Genomic DNA, 19,502 nt, shown 5'->3' on the forward strand with positions numbered 1-19,502 from the left:
CTTCCCACTTACTTCCCTGGCTCAGGTCAAACCTGTTTGCAGCACCTAAGGGAGGAGAGGAAGCTGGCACTGGAGGGAAGGCTGGAAGCAGCCAGAGCAGTGGGGGAACACCAGCCAGGCAGGAGCTGAGCCCAGGGCTGCAGGTGCAGGTGCAACTCTGCTGCTTATTTGTTTCACACTTTTCTTTCTCCAGGCTAAACTGCATTTTTAAAATTGCACCCCTGTGAATTGAGACATTCTGATACCTTCCTTAAGGCCTAAATGGGCTGACTCCAGCTGCCACTATATGGCCTCCTTAGACGTCTCTGTGTACAGGGATGTGACAGTCCCATCTTTCCACTGGACCATCACGTCCCCTGGTCTCTGGGGCCCTGGCTGCTGCTTTAGTGGCTCAGCCAGGTTGTATTCCTGCACAGGCATCAGGGCTTGCTTGGCATCGGGGTCAGCCTCCTGCGTGGGCTGTGCTGTTTCTCCATTCACGAGGATCTTCCTTTTCCTGCAGGGAAGGCACAACAAGGACACACAAAGTGAAGCAGCAAGCCCAGCCCACATCTGAGGGCACCAACCCCGGTGAGGGTCACAGCCATCAATTTACACCGTGTTCCTGGAACACGCCAGCTGCTTGCGGGCAAACGCTGCCAGGTGAGCTGTGCCAGGTAAGTGCTCTGAAGTGTTTGAGCACGCACAACTGTGCGATTCACGCTTGGAGAGCACCCAGCTCCTGGCACCAGGAGCAGCACGCAGCCAGCCGTCACTAGAGGGAGAGCGAGGCAGGCTCGCAGCCTTAGCCCTTCTCTCCTCTGAAGACGGCAGCTCTGACACAGTGCTGTTTTCGCGCCCTAGCAAACAGCGAATTGCCCCTCAGCTGTGGGATTGTGCAGCCACCGGGGAACAGTGTGGGGATGTGGATGGGGAAGGGCTGGGAGTCCTGCCCCAGAGCCCCTGTACTTAGGGGAGACCACCTTACACCACAGTTACCCTCACTTCCCTCCCAGCAGCCCTGTTGGGCTGGGCAGAGCTGTGCAGACCTTTATTCCATCCAGGGCCCAGAAAAGGAGCTTGTTCCAAGTGACACAAAGGGAGCAGGCATCAGGCAAGGTTTTATAACAAAAAATGGTTCAAAGGGAGTTTGCTCTTCTCTCCATCACTCAGGGCTTGTCCTTCCCTGCCAGACCCCTGTGGCTGTTTGCCTGGGAGGCTTTCAGGGCACCACCACACACCAAAAGATTCTCAAATTTTCCTGTCTCACCTGTTTCGCACAATGTTAATGGTCAGAAGAACGAGACCCAAAATCATGGTCGCGAGGGACAGCGCAAGAACGGAGTAATTCCATGTTGAGGCTGAGGGAAAGCAGAGAGGCTGTGTTAGCAGGCACAGCACAGTGTGACCCATAGAGCCCGGCCAGGGCTTTTCTGAGGACACCCAAGATGCTCTGTCCTTGATTTTTGTGGCTTTGAAGTTGATCCTCATGACGCTGATCTGCTGCTATGTCAATCTGCTCCCTCCACCCTGCCAAAATCACAGGAGACCTTTGCTCTCTTGGCAGGCTCTGCCTGGAAAGAGGCTGAACCCCAGAGACACAATCTCAGCAAAGCCTCCTGCCTATCTTCACCTATGGCCTGCTTATTCCAGAGGCAAGACTGAGGGTTTGTGTGTCTGGGGTAAATCACCTCCTCAGGGTAGTGCCCTCAGGCATCTCTGTTAGGCAAGAAAGTTAACAGCCAAGGACTGTGTCTCAGCCCAGGAACGCCAATGGGACTCACGGTCTTCTCTGCGGAAGAACCAGAGCAGCTCCTCCAGCTGTTCCAGTTCCAAGCCCAGTGGAAGGGTAATGTTGCCTGCTGTGTGCTCATCCATGTATGTGCTGGCCAGGGTGGTTGGGAGGTACTTGTGCTCTGCCTCAGCTGTGGTGGAAAGACAAAGATGCAATAGTCACTCACTGCAGCTCTTCAGACTGGAGGTGACCTTCCCCTTCACTCCCAGGGTTGCCCAGCACGATTCTCCAAGCAGGCAGAATGCAGCCCTGAGTGCACAGCCTGATCTCATGCACTGAGAAGTGGAGAGTGTTTTTGGCTGCAGACCCCATTACAGTGAGGTGCAAGGGTTGAAAAGACTTCAGAATGCTGATAGGGCCTTTCCACATCCCCCATCTCCACCAAGGAGAGGCAGCTCCGTGTGCCACAATTCACCAAAGAGTTGCCTTGCCCAGACCAGTCCTGGAAATCTGACTCTGGACTGCAGTCCTCCAGCAAGAAATTCTTATTTATCAGGCTGGCTTGTATACGCAGCTTGACTCTAGCAATTTTTATCAGAAAAGCTTCAGTGTCTGCAGAGAAACCAACATATAAGTGTGGCCAACCCCAAGCACAGAACATGCACACAGAATGGAGTGCGACTTTTTCCTTGGCTCAGTCAGGCTGCTGCTGGTGTATACTGAGGAAAATAGCCCCACAGAAAGAAAGAAAGAAACTGTATTTCCAGGAAGTTAAGGTCTTTGCACATGTGACCTACTGCACCCGCACCATTATCCTTTAAGCCAAGACTCTACCTTGCAGCAGGAAAAATGGGATTATCCAGAAGAACTTCATATTTGTGTATGCAGATGGGATGGATCACACCTTCACAGTATTTCTTCAGCGTGGAGATGGCTGCAAAAGACAGAGAGACTAAGGAGTTGAGAGAGAACCTAATTTCCCTCCCTACTCCAGCTCTTTTCAGAGAGGGGATCTCATGTACCCCAGCATCTGTTTCCTCCTGAGAACGTGAGTCTCACCTGCCAGGACAGGGTGCAGGAATCCCTGGGCCACCAAGGTGACAGCAGAGGGGGTCCGGCACAGCACCTGCTGCCCGAGGTAAACCTGCACAGATGTGAGCTCAGCTGCTGTGAGCCAGCCCCTCCCCAGCTAACAAAGTTTCCCTGCTTGCTCCCCTGCCATAATCCCTAGAGAATATATACTTTGCATGTGACTACCTATTGCCAACCCATGGATGGCAGAATAAGGGTGTGGAGATGAGGAAGTGGAAGGCTGAGCTCCAAGAGGAGGCAAGGCTGGCTTGCCATTGAGGCTTCGGTGTCTCCCATCCCTCAAGGAAACAGAAAGTCCTCCTTGACCTTTAGTCCCTCATTTATTAGTGGCATCAACCCAACTTTTATGGCTGCTCCTTCAAATTAGTTCTTCAGTGTCCTTCGAAGGGACCTGCCCTGAGCAGAGATTCCTGGCTGCCCACTGTGAGCTGGTGAGATGTTGAGGTGGCTCTCCCCAGCCCACTGCTCGCTGGCCATCACCCACTGGCAGGTCAGCGACGCCACAACACACATGTATCCCTCAGACATTCGGGCCCCACAAGCCATTAATTATTATATGAAGACTTTTATGACGGTCTGATACTCCCAGCTTTTACCTGCCTTTGCTGTGTGGCCTGGTGCTGTCTGAAACTTGCTCCCAAGCATGTTCCACTGTGCCAGGCGTGTCAACAACGCCGCTGCTGACTCCTCAGGGAAACATTTGTCCCGTCGGTTATAGACCTAATGATTGGTACTATTTTCCCCCCCATTCTCAATGTCTTCACAATTCAAAGTTCACATTTTATAGCTAACCAGGCATGCAGGCTTACTCCCTGCTGCCAGAAAACCACCTGCTAGCAATTCTTTGAGGAGGGGACTCTCAAGTACGTGGTCCACTTTGTATTTCAGAAAATACGGGTAAAGCTGCTCCCTGCAGTTAGGTGTGCCAATTACCCTTCCGTCCAGGTAACCTTTAGCTTATTCACATGGATCACCCCTCACAAAGGAGGAAATAAGGCCTTGGTGCCAATGAAAATAAGTTACAAGTCAGCTACACTCTAATAAGAAGTGGCACTTGAATGTGTTAAATCTTGCTGTGCAAGGCTTCTGAGTAATCATTTGCTCAAACAGGAATATTTGACAAGCATGTTGGTGATTTTCCCCTAAGGTGTTTCATAAACTGTGGGTTACCTCCCGGTGTCTGTGCACAGCAGGGATGCTGGAAAGCTGCTGGAAGTACTTTGCTACTTCATCAAGTAGTGCCCAGCAGCCAAATCTCCCCAGATATGGGAGGCCAGAACTTTGTAGGTAAAACACAGCAGCAGAATGGACCCTTATTGTGCATTAATAGGACATTTAAGTAAAAGACTTTAAGGGAAACTTCTGTTAATTTAGAGATCTTTTACATCTAAATCACATTAACAAAATTAGTATCATTCACCAAAGCTACAAAACGAAGTGTAGTGTTCTCAGGTCAGTGTGTCTACTCCAGCAGAGACTGGGCAGAATTCTGCCTAAACCACCAGTTTTCCCAGTTAGAAAACAGTGACTCCCACAGTTGGTCGGGACATGCTCTGAGGAGTTTGGATCTTCCAGCGTGGAAGAGATTGTTCAAGGCATCTCCTGCAGCCTCCCCCACACAGCTGCTCTGCCCTGCTGCCCACATCCCACCGTGGGTGAGTGCTGCTCCACGAGACCAGCTGGGACAGCTGGGGGATGCTCTTCCCCATTGCTCCCCTGCTGCACATCTCAGCAGTGACTCTAGTGGCTGATGGACAGGGATGAGCCCTTCGATCCAGGCCTCTGCACTGAGTGTGCACTTTGGTCTCCTGTCCCTCACCCAAGACCCTTCTGAGGTTGCTCCTCAGCTTGGGTACAACAGGGGAAGCTCAAATGAGAAAAAGCTCATGCATTTTATGCTCGTATGGAAGGAGGCAGAAAGAACAAAGAGGTCAGTGCCTCTCAAGAAACATTTTACCTGTATTATTTTAAGTTTATATTGACTCCTGAATGTCTTTGTAATTTCTTTCTTCTTGAAAATGAGATTTTAACACCAAAAGCTGCAAAATCTGTACAGTATTATGTATTTCAGGAGCAAAGAGTCACACAACAATGCTATTTCAAATCCTCCTGTGGATCTGTAGACTTTGCTGGCATTCAATGAAATCTCAAGATATTACAGGAAAATGTCAAGGGACTGCTTTTTGCTCTATGCATCGATCCCAGCACTTAAATGGTAAAACCCTTTCTCATAATGGAAGCCCTTGAAGGTCTGAGACATGTCACATGCAGAAGGCAGAGCTGAGGGATTGGTGCTTTAAAGGTTGGCATAATCCAGCAAGGGGGCTGTGCCATGTGGGAACATAGGAACACACACATCCACAGCTGCACGTGGACTCTTCCCAGCCAGGGCACAGCACGTGGTGCTGTGAATCCACCCTGTGCTTGGTTTTTGTCAGCTCTGATATTCGTGGCTGCTCACCAAGACACATTTTGCCCTTATTCTGCAAATGAGAAGTCTTTAGATACGTATTATACTGGTTTAAGTAAAGATGGGGGAAAATCTCTTGGAAAGATCATCAAGTACAGCTTCTGTTGAGATGATAATGTCCCTCTGGGCTCTGTATTCAAAGCTCACTACACAGTATGGGACAATGCATTTAGAACATATCAGTCTTTTTAAATTAGTCTCCTCTTGTCATCCAGACTCTCTCTCTAGTGGTTGTCCTATCTTAGCAGATTGTGTTCAAATGGGTCAGTTATTTCAAATACAGTATTAAAGTGGGATGTCCTGTCTTTGGGATTCATAGAGGATATATATACAATGTCACACCACAGACATGCAAATAGATGGTATGGTTTGTAAAGGTACATTAAGGTCTGAGCTCCATTAAGGAACACAAGGAATTGTTTAATATTTAAAATATTAAGGCAAGAAGGCAGTCTGGGCTATTTTTTAACCTCTGTAAAGTAAAAAGCTAAAGAAAAAAATCTAAGTTATATTATATATATCTAAGTTATTTTTCTATGACTGCTTTAATATGCAGGAGTTACCTCAGCCTGCTTCTTACTTGCCATTCAGACAGTCTCTCCTTAAAAAGTCTGCCTTCACTTAAAATTTCCAAGGATTCAAGCTTTCTAAGTGGAATAAATAAATAATCCTTTTTTTTACAGATAGCTATAAATTAACCCAGCAGCCAGTGCAGGAGGAATGCCCGTTAATCTCCGCTAACTCACCAGAAACGTGGAGTTCCCAGCAGGGAGGAAGCTACATTTCTTCTTTAAGCCCTGTCATCAGAAGACATCTCCTCCAGCACCGTGGCAATACAAGGCTCCCTGTGCTCCTGCTCTGGGTATGCTACCAGCTGTGATTCACTCTGCTCCTGAGTCATGTGTGAAGGCCAGTTCAACAGGTGAGGTACACTCCAGCCCCTGAAAAACACACCTCTTTAGTGGGACCATTTACAGCACGAGGTGAATGACCTTTTGCCAAAGCATGAGCTGTAGCAACTTCCAGTTTATTTGCTCAAGTTATTGGCATAATCAGTATTAAAAGAGCACGCTGAGTAGAATGACATTCAGTAATAAGTTACTCTTCAGTGAAAATAAATGATAATGTTCACTGTGCTTGGCTCAGTCCTCATTGCATACAGGAAGCACGTCCTGATAAAGCAGATATTATCCTTTTTTTTAAAATCTTTTTCTTTTTTTTCAGTGCATGGCCATTTTAAGGCTGTCAGAGCATCTTACCAGAGCAGACAACTTTGCATGCAAAGCTTGAAGCAGCAGTCAGAGATTTTGCCGTGCCAGTTTCACAGGTACTGGTAATGCCTGGCTAAGTCAATAGTCTGCTAAGAGGCTCTGCAGACTGATGTGCTACTTTTTGTGACAGCCACATTGGGAAAGGAGGATTCCTCCCCCCTGAAATACCTGATTCATGGATGGAGCTGCACACTGCAAAGCAAGAGAGAGGCATCTCACCAATGGGCTTGGGACACACAGCTAGCTCTGGTTAGCTCCAGCTGAACTGCAGATGGCAGGTATAGTATCCGTGTGTTTGTCCTGTTCTTGGTGGTTTTCAGCTTGAAATAAAGTGCTCAAGGCCATGTTTGACAGGCCTTGGAGCAATCTGGTCTGGTGGTAGGCATCCCTGCCCATGGCAAGGGTACTGGAATGAGATGATCTTTATGGTCCCTTCCAACCCAGGCCACTCTATGATTCTATGATCTTTGGCGTTGAAGCTTTGTTCCATGTTAATTGTTAATTGTCATTAATCCTTTGAATCCCATCTCACATCCAGAGTTCCCCTGGGCAGCCCCCGTGAGATAACACCCAGCAAACGTGTTCTCCCCAAACAGAGATGTTTCACTGCTCAGCCTCAGCCTGGCAGCAATCAGATGGGAGCTCAGAAATGCATCCCCCAGGAAACAAGAGCTGCTCCCTGCTGCTGGAGGCATGTCCAGGCAGGACATCCCACCACATGGTAAATCATGCTTTCTTTCCTTCTCAATTCCAGCTGGATCTTTTTAGAAGTGCCACCCGTGTGGGGAACACTTTTCTAGCATCTTGGGGAGCTTTTTGTTGCCAGGGTGCACAGGAATAGGACATAAGTGGTCTCACAATCAAACCCTCTGGCCTTGGGAAAGCTCAAAGAAGACGTGGCTCCTGCAGAACAATCTCTTGAGTAGAGGGATAGAGACACTGGCCATGGTGAAGAGGTGACTGTAACATAAGGATGGTGAATGCAAAACCCCAGAAAGTTCCTTTTCATTCCAATTTTCTACATGGCTTTATGTATATATCTAGGGTCAGGATGCAGGTAGGTGGCTGAGATATGTTTAGGACTCAGCATGATGTACATGGAAATGAAACCAGTTCCCCACTGGTTAGAGTTGGCTCTTGTGCCCAGTAATCCTCTCCTTTTCCAGAGAACCACAAACGTGCTCAGGAGTGCTCCTCTCCAGCGAGGGTGTGTTTGATTCTGTGTCTCTCCTGACAACACTGGCACTGGTTAATGTGAGATATCTTTTTACTTCTTGGAGACACTTTCAGCATCTTTGGCCAGGAAGCAAAGTAGAGATAAGATCTGATTTGTGTTCTGTTTCCTCCTCAGATTTGTCTTCACTACTCTTGGGAAGAATTTGTCTGACCTTGGTGTTTTAATTTTGCTTATCTTTTTTGATCTCTTCAGTGTCTTTGACCTGAAATGCCTGGTTACAGAATAACTAAACATTCAGGGTTGGAGGTTTTTTTCTTTCCATGTACAAAAGCAGAGTTCAAATACAGCAGGAAAGCCAGATTTTTTTTTTTTTTTGGTGAAACAATCAGATAGTTGCTGTCATTCTGAAAAACTTTATATCAAAATAAATCTTCAGTTAAAATTCACGAACATTGCGTCGAAGGCATAATAATGAATAACAGCCATAATGTGTTTGAAATGTGCTGTCATAGCAGAGCCAAGAATGAATTACGTGGGAGCAAGTGTACTGGAAGGAATTTAAGTCCACTTCAAAAACTCACTGCAAATGAAACTTTAATCACTTTGTGCATATGTCTGGCAAAAGCTCAGCATGGAGTTACAGCATTTCCAGGAGCCTTAACTACAGCCAGAAGTGAGAATCCATCTCTGGACTTAAGTCCTGGAGGAACAGCAGGTGAAACTCTACACACAGTATCAATGACATGTTCAGTGCCTGGATCTGATACCTGGAAATTAACACCGAGCAGCAGCTGGATTCTGGGTTCAAACTCACAACTTTTGGCAACCCAGACATACTCGTACATCCCTGGCCTTTCTGAAGTGCTGGTGACAAATCCAGGGCTTCACCCAAGACCTCAGAGAACTGGTATTTGCAGTCACCACACAGGACATCTCCTTCCAGCCTTTCTTCCAGCAATCTCCCTCACTGCCTCTGGAAACCATGAGTATTTTTCAGCATTTGAGATATCATGAGGTCAAATTTTTCACCATATGAGATAAGGCCTGAAATTACACTCTGTGCTGAACAGTGCTCCTCATGTTTGGGGCCTGACAGCCATGAGTGTCTGTAATCACTTAGTTATTGTGCAATGACGAATTGTTCCCTGTTTATGATAAGTCAGACTGTTCACCTTCCCTTCTTTCCAAGCCCCCTTCCAACATGAACCGTGCTGGGAGCTTTAATCTCTTCTCAAGCACAAGCCATTCCTTCATCCTTGCTAGCCTCTTGTTTATATTTTATTTTCCCCATAACCTTTTATTTATGCACTAAGATGAGGTGACCAGAGTTGACGTGTACTGCCTGTGACTAAACCAAGCATTTTCATGAGACTTGCCAGTTAACAGAGAATTGTAAGATTTTTTGAGCATTTGATTTTTGCATACTGATTAGGAAATTACCTGCATTTGGTAGCATATTCTCCTTTTCTCAGGGTGCAGGAATGTAAGCACCCCAATTAGAATGGCCTGACTCTTTTTTTTTTTACCTGTAACAGCAATTTTTCATTCTTTTCTCCTTATTATCATCACAGGAGACAATGGCATCTTCAATGTCTGAGAGAAGAAAACCCTAATGATGGTCAAACAGACATGAAAAAGGGAAGGAATATATACAGCACTGCTTAGTGTGGCACAAAATTTCACTTTTTTATTGATCCTTCCCTCATGTATCTGACATAAAATTCTGCCATCCATTTTCCAAGTAATTTACATATTTTCACAGGCATATAGGACATTTACAGATTCTCACACTCCATGCTGCAGAAATTCCTAGTGTCAAAGATTGAAGGGTAGACTATGATTTACATGTGCAGGGAATTTGTGTATGTGATTTACATTAAAAGCTACACAAATAATCTATCTTCCCATGGGGGGAAAGAATGTACTTAGCAGAATGATAAAATATTTTCATACTTACGTTATGGGAGGAGACAGTTCTTTAAGTGGTGATTCTGACCCCATAGTTTACAAGAAAACATTCTCTGAGTTACTGTCACTGTTAAAATGAAGCTGTCCGTGGAGTCAGAAACTGAACTCTGTTTTTCAAATGCTGTCAGAGACGGATCAGTGGCTTTGGGGTCAACACCCCTTCCAGTCCCTGACGTTTTTCTGCATTATCTTTGCACTGAGGCAGTATGGACAATTCCTGGTCAGGGTTAAGGGGCCATGGGTGACACCACTCGGGATCATCGACACCGTGGGGCCGGAGCTGTCAGGGCAGCACAGACCTTGAGGGCTGCCCTGACGGCTTCCACCACCCCACACCAAGATCCCGGAATTGTTAGGGTTGGAAGGGATCTCTGGAGATCACCCAGTCCAACCTCCTTCCAAGGCAGGGTCATGCAGAGCATGGACACAGCTGGATGCGTCCAAGTGGGTTTGGAACGTTTCCAGAGAGGGGGACTCTGCACCCTCTCTGGGCAGCTGTCCCAGTGCTCTGCCACCCTCAGCATAAAGATCTTCCTCACGTTGAGATGGAACTTCTCGTGTTTTAATTTATGGACAATATAATTTATTGCTCCTCATCCTGCTGCTGAGCACCACCCAAAAGACCCTTGCCCTAGCATTTTAGCACCCTAGGATATTTTTATGCATTAACGAGATCCCCTGTCAGTCTTCTCCAGGCTAATGTGAAGGCACATTGCTCTTAGAGAGCGTCCAAAGGAGGCCACGAGGATGGGGAAGGGTGTGGAAGGGATGCTCTGTGAGGAGTGGATGAGGACACTTGTTTTGTCCAGCCTGGAAGAGACTGAGAGACCTCATTGTGGTCTTCAACATCCTCCCGAGGGGCAGACACTGCTCTCTTCACTCTCGTGACCAGTGACAGGACCCTAGGGAACGACATAAAGATGAGTCAGGGGAGATTTCGGTTGGGTGTCCGGAAAAGGTTTTCAGAGGGTGGTCGGGCACTGGAAGGGGCTCCCCAAGGAATGGTCACGACCTCAAGGCTACCAGAGCTCAAGAAGCTATCGGACAACGCTCTGAGGCACCGAGTGGGATTATTGGGATGTCCTGCGCAGGGCTATAGGTTGGACTCGATGATCCTTTTGGGTCCCTTCCAACTCAGGTTCGCCGATAATTCTACAATTTTATGACTATGGCGGCGCCGCCTCAGCGCTGAGGGCGGCCCCGCCGCGAGGCGGGTCCCGCTGCGTCATCGGCGCGCGCGGCGGGAGCCCCGCGATGCGGGCCCGGCTGCTGCGCGCCTGGCGCGAGGGCGTCAGGGCGGCGGGGCCGCCATGGCGGGTCCTGTTCTTCGGCACCGACCGCTTCGCCGTGACCACCCTGCGAGCCCTGCGGGCCGCCGGGTACCGCCCGGGCACGGGGGAGAGGGCTCTGAGAGGAGACAGGGCCGGGAGAGAGGGGCAGAGGGGACACGGGAGACGGGGACGTGAGGGAGGAGCCTGAGGGGGGAGATGGACCCTGAGGGGCGCGGAGCCTGAGGCGACACGGCCGAGGCCGGGGAGGGTGAGAGAGGGATGGGTACTGAGGGATGGGAGATGAAGGCTGGTGATGAGGCTTAGAGGTTATTGAGGGATGAGCTGGAGTCGCGCGGGAGGGACCGTGGGTTGGGCTGGGAGGATGGCAGAGAAGGGAGGGGGAAGGAGACTGAGCTTGGGACAGGGACCGGAATCATAGAGGCTGAGGGAATTGGCACAGGGGCACAGCGAGGGGTGGAGGTGACCCAGCCCTCGCCTCAGTCTGTTTGCACGACGCCTTCAACACCTTGTCCCCCCCCTAGGGAGCCCAGCGAGGACTCGCTCGTGTCCCGGCTGGAGGTGGTGACCCTGCCCTCCCGCCTGGCCCGGGACCTGCCCGTCAGGAGCTGTGCCAGGGAGCTCCAGCTGCCTGTGCACGAGTGGCCGCACACGGGACCCGCGGGGCAGTTTGATGTGGGTGTGGTGGCATCTTTTGGACGTCTTCTAAGCGAGGAGCTCATTCTGCAGTTCCCATAGTAAGTGTGTGGACAGGACATCTGTCACTGCTTTGTTAGCCAAGCTGCACTCTCGTTTTGGGGCAACATCTGTGACTTGGAGCAGGTGAGGTCAGCTTCCCTGGGTTCATATGCTTAGCCTGAGCCTTACTGTTGTCATGGTGTAATTCGGTGTTCTTTGACACATGGGTGTAAATTTATGCAAATACCCAGCAGAATGTTTGCCTTTATTCCTCACATCTCTTTCTGTGTTCGCTGAGAAACTGAAGTTTATATAGTGTGAATTTTCCTTCAGGTGCTTATTTAAGCCAGTAACCCATGAGAACGTATGAACAGATAGCAGTTTGCTGTAGTATACATTGCACTCCATTTACATGTGTTTCCAGTACCATTCCTGTTCTAACTTGTAAATATTTCATTCCAGTGGTGTGCTGAATGTCCATCCCAGCTGTCTCCCACGATGGCGTGGTCCTGCACCCATAGTCCACACGGTGCTTCATGGTGATAAGGTGACTGGGGTGACAATTATGGAAATAAGACCAAAAAGGTAGGTTTGGCGTCCTTTGCAGACGACTCACTGTTGCTGTGGCCTCTCAGGGCTTTAAATAATCACTGCTGAAGTCATCATTTAACTCATTCTACATAACCACAGTTTTTTTAATGTATGTAATTAAGGTTTTAAACACTTAAAAATGTTCATCTAACTGTATGAGATTTGCCACAATTACAGTATTTTATTAAGTGTGCAATTTGCGCTTCAGGCCTGTTCTCTAATTTTTAGTATTGTCACAAGAAACAGACAGAGAGCAGTCACACAGCTTTATCAATAGGCTTGATATGACAGGACAGAATGGTTTTCAGACTTTAGAGTCCCCTGTAACGTCCTGTAAGTGGACAGAAGACAAGAAATTACCTGTCTAGGCATGAAGAAGGTTATATGTTTTAGTTTCAGCCCAAGCTCTGGCTTAAAAGGCTTGTGAAAATACATTATTTAGTTACGTTTTCTTTCTGAGATGCTTGTCTAATAATAGATCTCAGGAAAATGTGAAGCAAATTTCATCTTAAGTATTTCAGGTTGTTCCTTCTTAGATCTCATATTCTGAACTGTAAATTGTGTGTTCATATCAGTCTCAGCTTGCTGAAGAGAATCTTGCTGCCAAGATTGGTATTCTCTTCCTTGTTTTGTCTTGTGAACTAAACAATTTGATAATGTGAAATGACATCTGAAAAATAGTTTTAGAGGGGATAAAAAAGGATAATTAGCAACTGAGCTAATGTATTGAATGCAGACTTTTGAACTGCTAATTAAGCTTCAGCTTCTCCAGTAAGGTTGTATGTTTTCTGCCTTGCAGGTTTGATGTAGGTCCAATTATTAAGCAAGAAGAGGTCTCTGTTCCTCCCCACTGCACGGCACAGGAGCTGGAAGGGATGTTGGCAAAGATGGGGACAAACATGGTAAAGTCCTGCCAGCTGTGTCACTTCTGACTGGTACTTTGCTTTTAACATGTGCAAACAGAACTCTTACTAATATTGTTCTGAGCTGGCTTCAAGTTTAGGAGGAGGATGATGTGAAACTTGGTGTTCGTGAGCACTTTGCCTTGCTGAGAGGAGAGCTCAGTGGTCTGTGATAAAGTGTCAGTGTCAATCCTCTGTGTTGTTGGTTTCTATTCAGTGAAGAACCCAAGTGCTGTCTGTGGAAACAGTGCAGGTTCTTTAATTTTAATTAATATCTGCTTTTTTATTTGAATAGTCAGCTTTTGATCTCTTCTGGAATTAATATCAGAGAAGAGATCATCCATAAAAAAGTAATTGCGTTTTTTTATTGTGATTCAGTGGGAAGGCTGTCTTTACTGTCTCTGTGTCAAGGATACACATTTTCTGAACATACTGAGCCAATTTTCTAAAAGCTCACAGGACAGTTTCACTGTTGAAAAATTAAGTTTTACTTTGTTTATTATTGATTAAACTTAGCTTGACTAATATTCTGTACAAAATTTAATTTTGCAGCTGTTAGCAGTTTTGAAGAACTTGCCTGAAAGTTTAAAAAATAAAAAAGAGCAGCCAAAAGAAGGAGTAACATTTGGTAGGTACACATTGTTTTTAATGTGACTTGTTCATTTCTTCCTTGATCAGCAGGAAAATTGAAGTTTTTTTGCCATGCTGGGTTGTATTTTTTTTTTAGATTCATTTCTCAGTATGCTCTCTTCACTGCCTTCTCTGGCTTAAAAATGTCATCCAGGAGAAAAATGCTTCAGAATTCTTCAGACTTACTATATTAATTTTTTCCAGTTACTTGTACAATATCAAAATCACTATTGATGTCACAACATCTGAGTTTATTATTCTTCATTGTTGTAATGCAGACAGAAGGGTTAGAATGGTACTTATAAAAATGATACAAGTTTGCAGTGCAATGGGTATATAAAGAGAACAACTGAGAATAAAAAATAATCCACATTGAGGTGTTTACAAAATATTTTCTCCAGTTTTTGTCTGAGGTATCTTGAATTGATGGTAGGCCCACTATTGGTCAGGAAAAACTGAGGTTTAAAATAGGATGAAGTAGTACAGCTGTTTGCTAAAAGATGCAAAGCAAAATAAGAAGTCTTCTAATTCCTCTTTTCCCCACAGCTCCTAAAATCTCTATAGCGAAGAGCTGTATAAAATGGGAAGAGCAAACAGCTGCACAAATAATTCAGCTGCATCGTGCTATAGGAAGTATGGTGAGACTGGATTTTTTGGAACCCTTTTCTGTCCTATAGCATGGCTGAGTTTGGTGTAGATATTTTAACTAATCACTATACCTCAGTTTTAGTTATTTTAGCCTCTGTAACCTTGCATGTGTTCTAAAATCCTGGTCGTTTATCATTAGAGGTGGAATTAATGTGCAGGAGAATTTTCATGGACTTGATCCCAAGTGTGAAATCAGCTCAAAAATATTATATTGTTTCCTTAGCTCTGAGATTTTCCCTGATGTATTTGAGGAGATTTGGAATGCTGCAGTGACATCTCTGCATGGCAGTAAACAGTGCAGAGAGCCACAGTGAAGAGCTGTTGTAGCTAATTGCTTAACTCATTTCTGCACAGTCTAATGGTTTGAGTTGAGGAAGGGTAAGGAAAACTGAGTCTGAAAAGGAAAATCTCCTATCTAGACATACAGCTAAATTTTCCCTTGATGTTATTATCACAGGTATTTTGCCTGAGGAAAAAATAGCCTGGAAATGTGAAAACATTCTGAATATGTCATCTGTTTCTGTTTCCAGTTTCCTTTGCAGACACTCTGGAAGGGTACTACCATTAAACTCCTGGATTTTGTGGAAGTGGATAATATCCCTGGTTGTTCTGGTATTTACTCTTAAATTATTAAATTTTTTTAAACTATTTTCTTTAAGAGTCTGAGTGCCATGTGGGCCAAGGTGTGTGACTGATCAGGGCTTAGTGAGTGTTCATGGATCAGATATGGAGTAGTGCCAGAGAATGACTGTTCTGATTGTTTCTGTTCATTTGGTTATAATAAAATATTTTTCAGCAAAATAGTGGCTCAAGATGGTTATCATGCTTCAAAGGAACAGAAGTGGTTCAAACCTTTTCTGTACTTTTTGGCATAAAAATGCAGGATGACCTTTCTTTGCTTTTAGATCAAATACAGAATGACTGTGAAGTTGTTCCTGGTTCATTGTTGTTCCATAAAATGTCCCAAACATTGATAGCTCGCTGCAAGGTAGGCTTTCCCTATTTGTTTTATATTCACTGCCCTAAAGATGAGGTTTCTAGTATTTATGTGGTGCATAACTTTTGTTTTAATTGTCCATTGTTAGTCTCTATACTAGTTTAGATCAGCACCAGATGTTATATTTGATACCTTAAACTTTTAATTTCCATTAACAGGCTTTGCACATTTGCAAGCAAGAATTCAACTTGTTAGCCTGTTAACATTGAATAAAATGTATTTTGTAAGCCACCCTATGGGACCTAAAGCTTTAAACATGGAAGGAGCTTACTGCCTTTTTCTGTTTGTTTTTGTTTTTAGGAAGGCTGGGTTGGAATCAAAACAGTTGTTTTAAAGAAGAAGCTTACAGCAGTTGACTTCTACAATGGATATATGCACTCTTGGTTCCAGCAGAATCCAAGAACAGTTCATCAGGAATGCAGATTTCAAACACTCAAACTTAGCACGGCAAAAAAGACTCTGAAAGAGAAGGGAATATTGGCGCAGGATATAAAGCAATAAATGTATTTTTTAATGTCTGTAAGTTAATATAAAATATTTCAAAGCCCACCTATAACATTCAACTTAATAAGGGGATTTCTTCCCATAGTGTTTGATCTTATTGTCATCTACATGTTTTCGTGGTGGGTTCCTGAAGATACTACCTTTCTTTCCCCATTAAGGAAGAGAATCTCCATGAGTGCTGTAGATATTGAATAAATCCCTGTTTCCACTGTTGAGAAATAAATTTATTTTTATACAACATTTTCAGGGGTTTTTTTTGGGACTTCGGTGTAATTTTCTTCAGGGGTAAGTTTTGGACAATTACTTTAATCTGGAAATACTAAAATCCAGTGAACTTTTTTAATGCTCACTGAGACTTAGACTGTCTAGTTTGATATTCTTGTGGATCCTAAAATTTGCTTTCTATCCCTGCATTGAGGTGAATAACTTAGCTGGGAACATAAAAGAATCTTTCCCTGTCCATCATGATTTTCCTCCCTCTCTTTTCTTTTTTCATGTCCTGAAATACATCCCATTTAAAATTTTTGTGCCCTTCATCCAGAAAATTTATGTTCTGCTATTTCACTTTCTGATGGGAGAGGTTTTTACCCGATGAGGAGTTAATCTAATCCAAGATTTTCCTCAATCTGTCTTTGCTTAATGGCATATACAAGGAGTATTTCATGTCAAGAACCCCACAACTTGTGATTCTTACACATTTTTGTTTTAGAAGAGGTAATATAGCACTGAGCATAACAGCAGAGCAGACTGGCTGTATCTTAGCTGTTTTAATATTTGCTAACTTTTCCCTGCTTTTTCTGAGTTCTACTGAAGTAAAAGCAAAAAAATCTAGAAAAATGTCATATCACAAGGATTAAAATGTTTCTGAAGAAGCATCTGTTAAAGCAGCTGCTGCAGTATTTTTCTTCTACTGCCATTAGATCATCAATTAATTGCCTCTGACAGGTTTTCCAAAACACATGGTCCTCCAAGAAATCCAAGCCTATGAATCAGAGTCAAAAACTGGAAACAACAGCAAGGTGGAAGTCAGGCTCCTGTAGAGAATTCCTGTTGTTCCTGACCGCAGACTCTGCAGTTTGTGCTGCAGGAATTCTAAATCTGGCAAGTTTGCTTCCAAGAAAATTACATATTTTTGTGTTTTGCTCCCTGCTACCTTTTGCAAGTGCAAGTTGTGGAGTCACTTTGTTTTTATTCTGTTCAGATCAGTCTGGAAATGTTAGTAATTGCTTTATGCCAATAGAAGGGTGGGTGGGTCAGTGAGTTTTCTGTGGGTTTGTGGGGATAGTGGGTGGTTTGGGAAGTTTTCTGGGGCTTGCTACCTCACTGTATGGCAAAACCCCACCACCACAATTTAGAGGTAATTTTAAGCACTAATGATAAAGAGTATTGGACTTAAGTGTTAGTTAACTGGGATTCAACTATTTCAGTGTTTCAGGATCCAACTTTTCAGATATTCCAGGTCCTTAGGCCCTGGAAAATTAGTTCTTGTTCATTATAACCTGAGCAAAATGAACAGTGAGGCATGACTGCTGCAGGAAAAATACAGTGACAAAAGTTCAGGCAGAGTAGTCCAGGTTAAAGTCTTTTTGATAACCAAACTGCTAAATCAATAGTTTCTTCCTAGCAGTGACATGACGAAAATTCTTTTAACTCTTTTGTGTATCTCTCATCTTCAGTTTTAGGTCACATTCGGTGTGAGACCTATTGCTGGCAGACAATAATCTGGCTCTCACTAAAGCATAAAGCAACAGGAAGAGTTTGCCTGTGTTTCTGGGAAGTTTGAAGTGGCATGTGCCCAGAATCCCTGTAGATGGAGCTCGCTGCATCCCTTTTGGGTGAAAACCAAGGACAGCTGGACAGAAGATGGTGAAAATCTGGTACAGAATGCCTTCAGTTAGTTGTTTAATAGTGAATAATGTCTAAACCATATTTCAGCCAGGATCCCATGTACTTGTAATTTAATCTTTTGATCTGTGCAGAGTTTGCTATAAGGCTTCTTTTGTTTGCTGTGTGAGAGGTTATAAAAGATTGGACCATTCTGAGTTGTTTAATAGCTAATGTCCTAGCTCTGAATATGCACAACTTTACCCAAACCATTTTATGGAGCAAAAGAAGGTAAGATTAATTTATTTTTTTGTGGAGAAAGTCTTTGGCATGCTATTTTTGGCATGGTAGAGAAGTTTTAAATGGAATCGGTGTTCCCCAGGCAGCTGTTAGCCAAAATGTCTCTTTGGAAACTTTGCTTTCACCTGGCTCTGCAGGGATTTAACTCAGTAAGTAATGAAAATCTGATTATTTTTGCAGAACAGACAAAACAAAAATGGGGCATTCACTGATGAGGTGTGGAATAGCATGTCAGGGTTGACTCTGGAACACAGACGCAGTGATTCGATCCCCAGTACCACTGATGGGGTTGAGTACAGCTACCCTGGCCATTGGAATGGGATCTTAGCAAAATAAAACAGCTGTTCTCCTCTCAGAGGAGAGAGGGAAAGCAACAGAGGTATTCACAGACCCAATGTCCACTATGGCTCAGTTTAATATCACTGGGACCAAATTATTGGCAGAACTGCAAAATATTTGGGCACCAGAAGGGCTCTGGTGTTGGATAAGGTATGATTTCATCATGGATTTCAAATAAATGTTAGTAGAGGGAGTGATATTTCCTAGGATGCTGGTGACTCACAATTAGATGCATCTGTTTCATGTTCCGCAACCTTACTACTCCCCCTGCTTCCTAGGAAACCTCTTTATTCCTGTTTTCTGAATACATTACAAATAAATAAAAAGTATAAGTGACTAATCAGAGAAGTACTTGAGCCTTTTGATAAAGTTGTTTGCAAAATCCCCTAATAATTTGCTGGTTGAGGCCAGACAAGAATCTCTCTCCTTTGTTTATCCTATCTGCTAGTGTCCTGGTAGCTTCTGGGAAGCAATAGTTTCCTTCAAAAACAGGAGGGATAGGTCACTAGATTTATCTGCGGGTTGGAAACTAAGTGACCTTAATGGGAGATGCTTTGCCATTAGCCACAAACCTGCCGATGTTTAGGAGCCAGGTCTCCTTCTTCAGCCTGTTCCTCAAGGTTGGTGGTCCAAAGGCTAAGGCCAAGGGAGGAGCCGAGTCCCAGCCTTCCTGCATTCCTCTAGCTGATGCTCTCTGATATGTGGGAGTGTGTGTTGGGTTTCAAGCTGCAGAAGGGCCACTGCCATACACTACCATAAACGCAAGCTGGAGGAGTCAACTGACACTGAACTGTAGCATAAAATTTGTGTGAGTAGCAGATGCCAGGACCCTGCAGTAGCTTTGCTCCTATATAAACTTTTCTTAATGTATTTGGGACGGTGGCTCATCAGTAACAGTGAAGTGTTAGCACTGAGTGGCGGTTATGTCATGGTTGTTTTCTGTTGGTAGTGCTTAAGCACCCGTGATGGAAACCTCTGTCTTGCTCTGCGTCCAACACAGTCTGCCAGAAGCCTCCTGGGAGAGCTCAGCGACTCAGTGAGTGCACAGATTAGTTTGTTCCTCCAAGTCAGTGCTAAGCTGCAGAGGGGGACATTTTGGGGAAACTTG

At 44.8% G+C, this 19,502-nt stretch overlaps 1 protein-coding gene across 3 annotated transcripts; it reads left to right on the forward strand.

Moving 5' to 3' along the window:
• The first annotated feature begins 10,931 nt into the window (after nucleotides 1–10,931).
• On the forward strand, nucleotides 10,932–18,663 carry MTFMT (mitochondrial methionyl-tRNA formyltransferase). 3 transcript variants are annotated; one of them, XM_030955564.1, is made up of 10 exons: nucleotides 10,938–11,071; nucleotides 11,506–11,718; nucleotides 12,122–12,244; nucleotides 13,050–13,152; nucleotides 13,705–13,780; nucleotides 14,329–14,420; nucleotides 14,961–15,042; nucleotides 15,336–15,418; nucleotides 15,728–15,946; nucleotides 17,608–18,663. In XM_030955564.1, exons 1-9 carry the CDS (start codon nucleotides 10,947–10,949, stop codon nucleotides 15,926–15,928), a joined length of 1,098 nt encoding a protein of 365 aa, XP_030811424.1. In that variant the 5' UTR covers nucleotides 10,938–10,946; the 3' UTR covers nucleotides 15,929–15,946; nucleotides 17,608–18,663. The 3 variants fall into 3 exon arrangements, with proteins under 3 accessions (XP_030811422.1, XP_030811424.1, XP_030811423.1); XM_030955563.1 differs by lacking the exon at nucleotides 17,608–18,663 and adding an exon at nucleotides 16,877–17,018; XM_030955562.1 differs by lacking the exon at nucleotides 17,608–18,663 and having other exon boundaries at nucleotides 10,932–11,071; nucleotides 15,728–16,165.
• Nucleotides 18,664–19,502: the final 839 nt, after the last annotated feature.

The sequence above is a fragment of the Camarhynchus parvulus genome, chromosome 10 (assembly GCF_901933205.1).
Source record: "Camarhynchus parvulus chromosome 10, STF_HiC, whole genome shotgun sequence".
Classification (NCBI taxonomy): Eukaryota; Metazoa; Chordata; class Aves; order Passeriformes; family Thraupidae; genus Camarhynchus; species Camarhynchus parvulus.